Consider the following 13,903-nt stretch of genomic DNA (forward strand, 5'->3'; position numbering starts at 1 on the left):
GATTTTTCATATGGGAGAGTCTGACCCTTGTTGCGGGTACTCGCTACTGTGCTAGCTGGAAATGCCATCACCCATCTTTCCCCTCTCCTGTCTGTGCTTCCAAGCTCTCTCTTTGCCTCTCATTTACAGTGGAGGACATAATTATTTGATCCCCTGCTGAATTTGTAAGTTTGCTCACATACAAAGAAATGAACAGTGTCTCATTTTTATGGTAGCTTCATTTTAATGGAGAGAGTAAAAGTTTCAACCAAAAAAATACAGAAAAGAAACCACATTACATGAAAGTTATAAATTCATTTGCATGTCACTTAGTGATATAAGCATTTAATCCTCAAGAAAAACATGACTGAGTACTTGGTGGATAAACCCTTGTTGGCAAACATAATGGTAAGATGTTTCTTGTAGTTGGTCACCAGTTTTGCACACAATTCAGGAGAAATTTTGGTTCCACTCCTCTTTACAAAAACATTCTCAATCCTTTAAATTTCTTGGTGGACACCTGGCAACTCAGACTACCGTTTTTTCCCCCACAAATTTATATATAGAACCTACGTCAGGAGACTGACTGGCAACTTCACGTTGGCCTCTCCTCTCTTGCCTTTGTGGCCCTATGAATTGGGCTCTCAGTGCAGCAAATGCATTCTGTGCAGATGTCTTCAAATAAAAATGAAAATGGATTAGCACTGTACTGAATGCAATTTTTACTTTACAAAAAATAAGCAAAAAAAATTGATTTATTTATTTAAACTTAGTTAGAGCACACAAAATTCCTTAAATGAGATGGAATTCATTTTTTCCATCTTTCACACTAACCTCTCTGATTCTATGTATCCCTCCTTGTTGCTTTGTGTCAGTACACAAACCCCCATCCAAAACATGCAGTGTGTAATTTTACCTGTCACACTGGTCTAAAGAAGCATGACTGAGTTCTGCAGTAGCAGCAACTGACTTAACATGATTCTCTGTGTCTCTCTCCCCCTGCTCTCCCTCTGCTCTCCCTCTGCTCCTCTAGCTTCAGATCAGACAGGAGTTTTATTCTACTTAAATGCAAAGTGCGGCTGTTTGCTTTGCTAGATGCAAAGAGAGCAAAAACTCAGGAGAGGGTCACTTTTTTCCCCTGCCTCGCAGTATAAAGTTTGACAGCAACTTATAGGTCACTGCTGAGTGCTAGATACTTTGAGAAAAACATAGAGGATTGACATGAAAATGCTTCAGTGCCCCAGAGAAGAATTATGGGACAGAGAGAGTTCCAGTAATCCTAATTTAACTAAAGCAGTGCTTCCTTATCCTTATCCAAGAAAAATGGATTAGATGAAATTAGTGTTGCCACGATTAGTCGACTAGTCACGATTATGTCGACTATTAAAATCGTCGACGACTAATTTAATAGTCGACGCATCGTTTGAAGCTTTGTAAGATCACAAAGGACGCAGGAATGAGTACCGGTAGTAGGATTTAAGAGTGTAATAACGGACTAAAACAGAAGATGGCAGCACTGCATGTACAAGGATGCCAGCTGCCGTTAAACCCCGAAGAAGAAGAAGCTGTGTCCCAGAATTCATAGCGCAGCCCAGCGCAGTTGTCAACAATGGCGGCAGCTAGTTAGTTTTAACTTTACTCTTATTATTCTTTCTGGGGCACAAAATAAACGTTTAACATATTTTCAGGCGAGGATGTAGCTGTGTAAACCTCAAATATCTGCTCAGTTTATCAAGACACCACATATTTTCAAAAGCGCTCCGACGTTTTCGGAGACGTCTGTTACCCACTAGCTCGTTAGCTAGTCGGGGGCAAGGCTAACTAGAGCCGTGAGAACACCGGACTCCCCGCAAATCATTTTCAAACCCACCGCCGTCTTTCGCTACTCAGGTTAAACATATATATAAGTCACTTAGATAACTTAAAAATGTTATTGTTTGGCTTTCTTTAGTATTTTATTTGTTCCTGAGTAAATCGGTTTGGCTGAGATTCAAGTTATAGTTTTTGCACAGCTAAAGCTGTCAAGCAGACAGCTGATTGTCAGAAGTGTGAGACGCTGGAGAATATACTCCGGTGTCCTGTTATATTTTAGAAAGCAAGGAGTTTATTAAACTTCACCGAAACAATCTGCAAATTTCATTAAAAATTAATAAACTACCATCTTGTCTTTATTTTTAGTTAGCACAAACACTTCAAGCTGTAAGCTAATGATAGTTATGTAAGACCAGATGCTGCTGGTGCAATAAGCTGTACGCTGTACGTCCAATGGATGATGATCTGATTAGTCGACTAATCACAAAAATAATCGGTGACTAGTCGACTATCAAAATAATCGTTTGTGGCAGCCCTAGATGAAATTGCATTTCCTGGCACAATACAATGCTGTTTTTCTATATCTTGAAATAAAGATTTAAGGAAAACAGAAATATTCCAGAGGTCATCTGATCACAACTTTTACAAGGTGCAATCTGCAGTACAACTTAAACAATAACCAAGTAAGGTAATTCCCAGGAAATCGTTTTGCAGCCACGGCCAACAAGTCTGGGAATGTTTCCATGATTGAGCGCTATCGAGTGAATGAACTGTGAATTAACAAGTCTGTAACATGTACTGATTGTTTCATGGTGCACTGGCTTTAATAGTCCATTATGCGTTTAATTTAACACAGACACACGCGGGTTTTTGTTTGTGTCTGTGTGTTTTCATATACTCATTATTTATTCATTCACATACACATATATTCATTTTCCCCTTAAAAACAGTGGTTTAGATGAGAAGCATTGGGGGAGGTTTTTTTCTCTCCAGAAAGCCATTACAGTCTGCAACAGCCACTGGAACTGAGCTAGTAACTTCTCTCAGTCCTTAAAAAACACATGCTTCAGTTTTCGATTAAATATATCTTAACTTGACAGACTTATTGATTGATTTATCAATCTTTTGATTGATTTATACGGAATGTTTACTTGCCCTCTGCTTATATTTTACACTAAAAATAAAAATAAAAAGACTAAAGTTTTTGGTAGGCCAACCGGAAGGCTGGCGACAAAGGTGGGGACCCTCAGGCGACAGGCTGGGACTTCGCAGGGCACATAGTAGGCTCCGGTGACCCCTCAGACCACAGGTTCAGGCGGCACGGGTCCCTCTGGCTAAGTCACTGAGGCATGCGGAATCTGCAGGAAGCTGGAATGGGTCAGCTGAGCACCCAGCAGACGCAGGAAGTTGTGTTCAAGGACTACTGGGGTTCCAGAGTTGGCTGAGGCCACAAATTCATTCTCTGGATAGGCTTTGGGCAGAGCCTCAATCTCTGGGGGAATCCAGTTTTCGCAGCAGGGGAAACAGTCTCAGAAGGATCTGACCAGGAGGCACAAGCATCATTACTAGTCTCAAAATATACAGTTACAGGAGTAACAAGCTTAGGAACACAATATTCAGTCTCTGGGGCTGTTGGCTGATACACACGACACACTGACTCAACTTTCTCAGGCTGACCAACACATGACAGAGTGGTGTAATTGACTCGCTTAGGAATATGATTAACTATTTTACATGGTACTTGCTAGGAAAAAGCAGTTTTAGGCAGAGCTGCCTTGGCAGCAGAAACAGTTTCAGAAACAGGGGTTCTGTACAGACACAAATTTGCAAAAAATGTGTAAGTGTATCTTAAGTGTATCTTGTACTACAGAAAATTAAGATAATAAAGCAAAACATATTACAGAATTTATGTAGCTTGCCACTGCAGCTAAGAAATTACAGAGTTAAGTTTGTGAAAGCTATTAAAATGCATAAAGGGACCAAAAAAGTTAAGACCCATGTCCGGTGCAATCCACTCTAGAGACCCCTATTCTCCTTCTGACAGCTAGAAAGGAAAGCATCTTCACCCTAACACGCTATGTTGTACTGGGCAGCTTGTTATAAATGTAGATAAATGTTTAATTTATGCTACAGTGTTGTATCTGTTTGCCCACAGACAAACATGCTCCTGTGAAATCCTCCAAAATCCAAACTGCACATTGCCCAACATGCATAATGCTGTGTATTGGCCAAATACTGATTGGTTGACTAGTGGACCTGTCAGGAAAAGAAGTGACAGCAGTTTAGTACAAACGAGAGACGTGCAAAGAAAAAAAAGAAAAGAAATCAAAGATCAAAAATTACATTATGAAAAGTAGGCAGTGGCTGCTATGGACACATCTAATTGCTTTTAACACTTGGTTTAACCTCAGCTCCTTATATGTTTTAACTTTGCTCTTCTCTGTATTTGTCTGACAGATCAAAAACAGCACAAGGAAACCCACAAACCGGTTGTACCACATTTATTGATACTTCCACATCAGAAAACAGACTCTCTCTCTCTGTGTAGATGGGCGGTCTGAAGCTGCCCACAGACTGCCAACGGACTGTGACTTAAGACCACAGAATGAATAAACAAGTCAATTATAATATAAAATGCATGTTGCTTTAAAAGTTGATTATTTATTTATTGCAATATTTGCAATATTTATTGCAATATTGCAATTGCAATTGCAATATTTATTGCAATATTTTTTATATTATTATATAATATTATTGCAATATATTGCAATATTTATTGCAATATTTATTGCAAGATCAGTTTTGTTAATGTATTTTTTGATGTATTCAAATAAGTACTTATTTCATATTTTTACCTTCACTTGGTTGCCCTGAAATCATAATTCTACAGAATCATGATGTGACTACAGCCTGGCTTTTTTCATTAACTACTTAGGTCAGGGTCATAGATTATAAATGAGAGGCAAACCTAAATCATGGAAATAATACAGTTTTTTGGCCACGCCTCCTCCAACGCATGGATTAGAAACGTATTAGCAGGACAGTACTGTGAACGTTAAAACTACAAACCCCAGAGGTCTCCATATTCAAATCCTTTTCCGCTGATTGGATAACGTAGGATCCAATCGCTTGGTCGAGACGTGTCTCGCATTCATAGCATCCTTCCGTCATGGCGTCTGTTTGGGCTAAATCCATTGTTAACCTGCAGGTCTTGGCTGTTTTTTTCTGCCTAATGGTATGTCTGCCACCGGGGGGAGGACAGAAGAAGAAAGAGGTAATGTTTCAACCGTAAAAATGTGTTTTTCATGTAAAATGGCCACGCTACTCACTGAAAGGGATGTGCAGGTTTAACCTACCGGTGTTTTTTAAGCTAGTCTGGGTTAGTCAGAATTCCCAGGAAGTAACTCAGAGAGAGGCTCTTGACATGCCGTTTCTTAGTTGCAATAAATTCCATTGGTGCCAATATGTGTTTTAAAGAAAAGTCTTATAAAAAGGTGTGCTTGTCACGTTTTCTGCGTCACTACGCCCTCCTGTGTTTCTGACGATGACAAAAGGACACGCATGAATAAGCAGAGCAAGCTAATGCGGGCTGTCAACAGCTGCTGCATGCAAAGTGTGTTTTGTTTGGAAAGAGTTTCTATTGGTGCTTTTTGGCACTGCTCACTCAAACACTGGTGCAGTGTGGCGAGTAATGACTTTATTTTGAAATCTGTCAGAATAGGAAGTGTTACGGTTTACTTATTAGTAGTTTAATAATGCTGGTGAGGATGCCAGAATACCCACAACTGATAGCAGCGTGCTGAGGTTTCTGTGATGCGCCGGTTGCCGGATTAGTAAAAGAGGGTGGTGTGGTTTTATTGAAGTTATAGTGGAACAGTTTAATCCAAAAGGATAGTGAGGGGAAAGTCATTGTAATGTATTTACAATATGAATAAGGTCTGTTCACCAGCTTTGTATTTGATTCATTAAAGTAAGTAATACATGTTCTGAGTTACAATATAAGCCTCCTAATTATATCAACAACAGGCATATGACACATATTTTAGCAATTTTGGGATGATGTGCAACGTTGGTATTGTTTTATTATTTGTTCTTGATTTAGGGGCGATCGTGGCTCAAGAGTTGGGAGTTTGCCTTGTTGCCGGAAGGTTGCCGGTTCGAGCCCCGGCTCGGCCAGTCTCTGTTGTTGTGTCCTTGGGCAAGACACTTCACCTACCGCCTACTGGTGTTGGCCAGAAGGGCCGATGGCGCAATATGGCATCCTCGCTTCTGTCAGTCTGTGGCTACAGTCTACAGTCTGTGGCTACAACTGTAGCTTGCCTCCACCAGTGTGTGAGTGTGTGTGTGAATGGGTGGATGACTGGGTGTGTAAAGCGCTTTGGAGTCCTTAGGGGGGACTAGTAAAAGCGCTATACAAAGAAAGGCCATTTACCATTTAGTTCTAGTCATAGTCTTTTGACTAAATATGGACGTAGTGTTTTGTGGGAGAAACGTTTCGTCACTCATCCAAGTGACTTCTTCAGTCTCAGCTGACTGCAGGTTTCCCCAAATCTTATAAATAGTACATTTGCATAATGACTGGAACCAGCCCACTAAAGGAACAATGGGCTGGGAGGTCAGTTCCTTAATCATAATTATGCAATTATCCTTCAGTGGGCTGATATTTTGGGGGTTTTCATGAGAAACAAGGAGCATGACAGCTAGCTGAACCACCCTTTCAACACTGTTTCCTGCATGCAGATCAAATTGTGAGTGTCTAACCTCATTGCACAAGAGATTTCTTTTGATTGAAGCACTTCATCTTGCCTTTCTTCTAGGGATGTTCCTAGTGACTAATTTCTAAATCAACTAAATGTGAAAAAAGAATTAGGCTAACTGACCAGTCAAAAACTAAGAAACCCTGAGCTACCAAGTTAAATCTGAGAACTGTTTAATGAACATGTTTAATGACAAAGTCTTATGTTTCCAACCTCCTTAATGGCATATGTGTCAAGACTTAAAATTTTAACAACAGGCTTTAGTAGTTTTTGTTTGAACATGTAGTTTTTATTGCTTTTGATAACATCAAATGTAGATATCATCTGTGATGCAAATATCTAAAGAAATAAAAGTGTAGAACCTCATGCTTGTTTGGTCATAAAATCTTGAGCACCTTTTGTAAATGGCTCTTGACTGCACTGTCAACCAAAATGGTTATCATATTGGGTGGTGATGCAGGAAGTGGAGTCCGCATCTAGTCAGATTTAGAAGTAGTTTTAGGTAAACTCGTCAGCATTCAGCACTGGAGCTAAGAGTATCGGACTGTGTAGAAAAGAGCTACAAAGCACAGCATGTATCAGGCTCTTTTTTTCCATCATATGTTTTCCTATTTTATTTATTGATAGAACATCATATTTTTAAATATATGTAGCCAGACATTTTGTGCTACCAATCTACAATCTACACAAACACAGTAAAAGCCTGATGCTCCCAGCATCAACTAGGGAGTTGAAACAGGAACACTTTATTTTTAAAACCTTAACATTCTGTAAATTTAGACCAAGCCATGTTTAAAATTACATTAATTCTGCTTTTGAACTGTTTGCAGTACATTCATCTTTAAACTAGCACTCCTAAAGTTTTTACCCAACAATTAGAATCAGTGATAGTGCCACTGGCACTGAAAATGCAAAAGTGCAAGGTTTTTTGTTTTCAATTTTGACCTATTTTATAATGAAAAAAAAGATGCAAACTTTTTTGTATTGTACTTTTTAAAACATGAATACAAAGGGCATATTAGATGCTTGCCTGTGACTCTAGATGCTTGCCTGACAACACAGAATACAGAATTAAGCATTAAATAAGCAGGTTCAAATTTAATAAGCATAGCCACAAAAGTATAAAAATGATATATTAGCTCTCTGGGATATCTAGATGTTCTAGACCAGATTGGATTTTATAGTCCTTTGCCATTGTAGGAATTTTATTTGTCTACATAGTCATGATCAGTGGATTTGTATGTGGGTAACTTCAGTTCAATAATAGGTTTTTGTTGGTTTATCTGCAGAGTTGATTGTAACTTGTGTTGTGATTTTATCCTGTAATGGTTTCCATTATTAAAATCACAAGATCACTTTCTTCCCTTTCATTTCCTTTAGCTATATGTGGTGAAGTTATTTACCTAAAGTCTGATGAACCCTGCTGACTATAGTATGTTGAGCATTTATATATTTTTATAGACCACGGGACTTGGATCAAGTCAGAATGCTGTTGTGCCTTTCCTGTTGGACCACTTCATCAACACCTTTTTTCTGAGCTGACTTTGAAAATGAATAGAAAATTAATTGAGTGGACTAATTGTGGAATGAGTATAAGAAAGAATGCATGGACAAATACATGACAGGTGAATGAACATCTGAATGAATGAATTGAATGTGTCAACTAATGAATGAACAAAGAACTGACTGAGTGTAAGAAATGATGAATAAATAACTGATTAGCCACTGATGAAAAAGTACTTGAATGAGTGAGCAAATGAATGAATAATTGAAAATGGCAAGTTTGCCTTGCTGTAAACCCTTTCTGTCACTACTTCTAATGGCTTGGGAGGTGTATCTGTAATTAATGTGCCATATTGTATCTAGGAGACTTTCAATAATTATAAAGTAACAACTTCAGGCTTGTGTATCTTTATGAAAATGAAAAAATGAAAATGTGTTACTATATAAATAATCCGTTTTGTGTAGTTTGTGGGAAACTGTGGCTGGTTTAAACCAAATTTGTAATGTCTTGTTAAGTGGCAATGACAATGAATAGATTTAAAAAATAGATTATTATAAAATTCTTATTTGTAACATTATTCATGCAAGGGTAGTAAGTGCATCAGTGCTTATTTGCAACAATGCTTTGCTTCACTTTCACAAAAATGCACAGGGGAGTTGCCTGTTATAGTCACAGTCTGTTAGACACTGACCGGCTCAAGGACACCTCTGCATTACCTAATGAGTGGCAGAAAAAGCATTTCTCAATTACTTACCCGGCTTAAATTTATCCAGCTATTATTAGTTTGCTTCTCTGACATTGAACCGCCTCTCTTTAAAACTTTGGAGTTAAAGTATTTTGTCTGCCAACATTTAACTTTGGACCATCCTTTATAAAGTACCAAATAGAAGAGAGGAGGTAGTCACACTTACACACACGCACACACACAAACAAAACACACAGCACACACACACACACACACAGAGTGAGAGACAGCCATACTTTCGATGAGCCACAGGAGAAATATTGAGGGGTTATAATGTGAGAAATGTATTTTCCCAGTTGCCTGCCAGAGGCCATAGCAGGAGAGGTGGAGGAGGCGGAGGAAGATCTTATTTAGCTGGAAATGGACAAAATGGTGAAGCAGCACTTTGTATTCCTCTCACCAATTTCTGCTCTCCCTCACTGCCCTTTCCTCTGGCTTTGGCCAATGTATGATTTAACTCTAAACTGTAGTGAAGGATAACATGATCTGAATGTTAAAGGTAAAGCTGTTAAATATTAAAATTTTCTTTTGTTAAAGAAGTACACATAGGTTTGCATATTTGTTTGTTTTTTGGCTTTAGTCACTTAACTGGAACTAGATCATAGCTTTAGCTAGGGCTGTGCGATATGACCAAAATCTCATATCCCGATATAAGAATTCTATCATCCGATAACGATATAAATCACAAAAATGTAACATTTTCTGTAAATTCTGTGAGTCTCGGGCAGCTCGACTTGCGGGAAGTGTTTCCAGCTGCGCGTCATGTAGCTGTATTCGAGTGTTTTAACAGATGCATGAAACGATACATTTTTAGACATAAGTTGTAACGGCCGCCGTTTTCTTTGTGAGTATTTATTACACGGCGTGCTGCGGGGGAAGGCCTGTTCTAACGTTTGAGTCTAAGGTTTATTTTTTAGCACCTGGCAGCTCTTGTTTACTTTTTCATCCGTAAATAATCTGCTCTTTCACGTGATTCAGTTTATTTTGAAAAGTCTCAACAGGATCTTGAGCTTTATTGTGAAAGGTTTATGTGGAACATAAACAAGCGGACACGCGATGCTGTTACCGTCGTTGTTGCTAACCACAATGCATAAAAACAGGCGCTTGTCCGTCCGTAGTGTGGTTATATTAAATATAAGAGAAAGAGAGAACTTTAAGAAATTAATATAGCCGTTACATGGAGAAACCTTTGGAATGCAAGCATGCTGATCCACACAGGTGTACACACGGGTATTCACAGACGCGGACTACAGCTTTCTTGGCTGCTGCCTCAAAGCACATTGTGCGCTGTCTATCTTGCGTGCTGCACAATATCGTTTATTATTTAGTATCTACTGATATCTACTGCTAGCTAGTTTATTGTGATGGTGCCAGGTTTTTTTATTATGTTGCTCTTTGTTGTTTGCTTTCTCTTCTGCTTTTTTTCTCCATACAGGTGACCCAGGTGTTTTTTTGGGGGGTTTTTTGTTTGTTTTTTTGTTCCCCCCCCCCTTCTCACCGTCTCTTCTCCCCTTTGGTTTTCTTTCTCTCCCTCTCTTTCTTTCATTCTTTCTCCCTGTCCTGTCCCGTTTGTAGCAACTGAAAATAAAATAAATTCATAATTATAATAAAGGTCAATCAAATGGACCAATATGGCAAGGCCATGATGATCCACTTGGTAAAATAAATCCGCTTGGCATCTTTCTTGGCCTTAAGACAACAATTCTGATGGCTAAAGATCCAAATGGGACACACACACACAAAAAAAGAAGAAATTAATATAGCCACTACAGTGTACATCAGAACGATGAAAAAATATTGCCGTAAACAGTTTATTTTGCGACACCACGAGACAAACGATAGCGTAAAATGAAGCGATAGACGTTTTTATATCGTCATCCGATATATATCGTTATATCGAACAGCACTAGCTTTAGCTCATATTTATTATTTTATTTTATTTTTTGAAAGTTTTGTAATTATGACAGTCATCCACATGAAAAAAACAAACAAAAAAACCCCCTAACAAACAAACAAACATAATATGCACTGACAATAACATAATGGCACAGTGAAACCCTCAGATCTGCCCGGTCTGGGGGAGCTCCCCTCCACCTCTTTATGTCGTCAGGTTTTTGCTACTGTCCACGCAGCACTTTACAGTCCATCCCTGATGATGTTCGGAAGGGTATTTCCAGTCTCTTTTATGAGCTGCCTTCTAAAAAACAGTGACCACGTCCTTAGCAGGCCTTCCTTCTTCCAGTAGTTGCGTGAAAATACTTAGTTAAGCTCTGGTTATATAACCCACCACCCATCATCCCACATTACCAAAAAAATGTTAGCTCGTATTTATTAAAATACATTTTTGAGATTTTGTCCAGTCTGCATACAAGGGATCTCTTATTGATTCTTAAATAATGTAATTGAACATTCTATGGGAGGAAGTTCAGGCAAGTTAGGATGGTTTGCAAACTGGAATCCGGTTGTTCAGTGATGACGCGACGAATCCTACTTCCGGGTCTAAAGTAGTCTGCGTTTAATATGGCTTTTGTGTTGTTAACATGTTTAATGTTATGTATTTTCTTCTATTTGATCTCAAAAAGCTCCTAAAACAGTCAGTGATCACTGTTGACCTCCCTCGGCTTTTATTACCGCTAATCATTTATTTAAGCTCAGTTTTTAAAACCTTAGGATGTAACTACAGCCCAGCCCATGCAGCAGTATATGAATGACTAACCTGGTATTATGGATGGATTATCTCAGTTGTTCTCCTGGCTGAAGTTTGGTCCTTTTACAGCATCCTGCCATGCGATTACATTTGTTCCTGACCACCGAGAACACTCACGTTAACTTTTATCGAGTGGAAAAAAAGTTAGCTTGTTTACTTGGCCAGTGGTGTTTGTGGAGAAGTCTGACTATGCAAGCTATGGATTAGAGCAGCAATTTGCTAGCAACCAAAGCAATCAAGAGGAGGTTTATGGTGCAGTCCTTTGCCAACAGGTCAGGAAATTCACTTTTATCCTAGCAACCAGAGATTGCCAGGAGGTCATTGCCCAGTTTCTTGGCCTGTGTGTCAGAAGGCTTAGGATATTCTTGAAAAGTATATTGGAACCTCTATTTGGAAACATGTTTGCATCCTCCGTACAGAATGAAGTAAATCTCCTTTGTCACTATGAGTGGACAAATAACAAAAAGCAGAAAAATAGGTAAAATCTGTAGCTACTATAAAAACTTTGTGACCTACTGTACATTTTGCACAAACTGAACATTGTTCTAGCACATTTATTGTTGGCATGTATACTGCGTGGACAATCGGGCTGGGATTTGATTCCTCAAAACCAATTCTTAAGGTGTGCTGGCAGAGCACATCAAATTTTTATTTATAGTTGATCTAAACAGTCACTCTGGTTTGCAGAGTTAAAAGACAGCTATCATGGGGTGTATGCAATATCCTTTAAAAACAGCACACGCTGTCCGATAATCCCTTCAGAGTCAGATCAATAGCTTTGCACTGGGAGTGACACATGAAAAGTGCCACAAAATCTTTGAGCAAGTGATGAAAATAAAGGACAGTGAGAGAGTGCTAGAAAGAGAAGTTCAATGTCTGGCTTATTTATCACCTCCACACAGCTGCTTCTGTGCGAAGTGGGAATGAATGATGGATCATTGTTTTCTGAATGTTACAAATATTTGCAACATAGACAATATCTGATGAGTGTTGGAAAAGTGTAAGGTAAAGCATTAAAAATGTCTGTAGTAACTCTGATAAATTATTCTTTAGTGGTAAAAGGAGAAGTATTTAGACCGGGGGTGTCAAACATAAAGCTCAGGGGCTAGAATAGTCCCGGCAAACCATTTGGCTTACTGGAAGGTTGGAAAATGTAAAAGACTGCAAAGATTGTGTGATTTTTAGACTGTATTTTCATAAGTTTCTAAGTTATGTTTCCCACAATGTAAAATGTGAAATGAGATTGAAATTCCTGATCAAGACTGATGATAACAAAAAAACAAATTAAAATAAATAAACAAATAACTTAGGCAACAGTACTGAAGCCTGCCTTGTTTTTAATTCCTACTTTTTGTGACTAAGTTAGAGGAAGAAATGGTCATTGAGAGAGAAAGAATATTTATATCCCTTCAGTAAGCCCTCGTTCATCACACCGGCTCTGCTAGATATTAGAGCTGGTTGTGTTTCTGTCTCAAGGCTGACCGCAGCACAAAGAAAGAACCGGTGTAAGCACTTCCTATACCTAGGTATGTGGAATCAGGGGAGGTAAAGAGAAAAAAGTTCAGGGCGGCAGGCAAGAAGAAATTATATATCAAGAGAATTATATATCTTCAGAGAGATAGAGATTGCAAAGTAGTGGGCTTGCTACCACACCCAGGGACCAGTCTAATAAGTGGATGGGAATAATAAGAGACTGCTACCTCTGCACACAGAGGCCCAATAAACTACTGGGTAGGCCCTTCAGGGCATAACCCAAGCCACTTCCACAGTTTAGACTGGGGCTTATAAAGCTGTGTAAGCAGTACTGACTCTTGGTTTTCTGTCTGACTTGTTCATGGGAAATGCTAGCTTACAAGTTACAAATTTTGCTGATTGATTTTTAAGAACCAGCAGATACTGAGAAAATGTGTGGTTCTTTTTGTTGTATCATGTTATATTTTGATGTTTAATGCACTGTGCTGATTTATGTTCTTGAATTTGCATCCATTACCATCTTAAAATATTAAAATATTAAATATTAAAATTTACACGAAACACTTAAGAATCTAGTCAATAGGGTTTTATTTTTGAAAAGGCTGCAGTAGCTTTTGACATCATGCATTAGTCTCTGATTAACCCAGTTTAGCTGGAAACATTATTTATTTGGCACATTGCTGGATTAATTAGAGAAAAACAGACTAAAGACTGTCCAAAAAGGGCTTAAGCAATTTCTGTTAAAAATAACACTACATGTCACGGAATTGTGATTGTTAAGAAGTGCAGCTTTGTGTTTGAGTCTAATTTTAGTCTTTTAAGTGAAAAATAAATTAATAAATAAAAGATTAAATTCTGCAAGACACAAACAATTTCATTACTGGGAGGAATGTATGCTGTGAAGATGATGCTTCTGTCACAGTTGC

General features: G+C 38.5%; 1 protein-coding gene across 2 annotated transcripts in view; it reads left to right on the top strand.

Annotated features, from left to right (window-relative positions):
- The first annotated feature begins 4,905 nt into the window (after positions 1-4,905).
- Positions 4,906-13,903, top strand: part of tusc3 (dolichyl-diphosphooligosaccharide--protein glycosyltransferase subunit TUSC3) — a 79,887-nt gene continuing 70,889 nt past the window's right edge. Inside the window, exon 1 of one of the 2 annotated variants that reach the window (XM_026170406.2) lies at positions 4,906-5,065. In XM_026170406.2, the coding sequence (XP_026026191.1) occupies positions 4,961-5,065 (105 nt within the window). In that variant the 5' untranslated portion in view covers positions 4,906-4,960. The remainder of the gene's footprint in view (positions 5,066-13,903) is intronic. The other variant, XM_080302788.1, reaches the window with a different exon arrangement.

The sequence above is a fragment of the Astatotilapia calliptera genome, chromosome 6 (genome assembly GCF_964374335.1).
Source record: "Astatotilapia calliptera chromosome 6, fAstCal68.1, whole genome shotgun sequence".
Lineage (NCBI taxonomy): Eukaryota > Metazoa > Chordata > Actinopteri > Cichliformes > Cichlidae > Astatotilapia > Astatotilapia calliptera.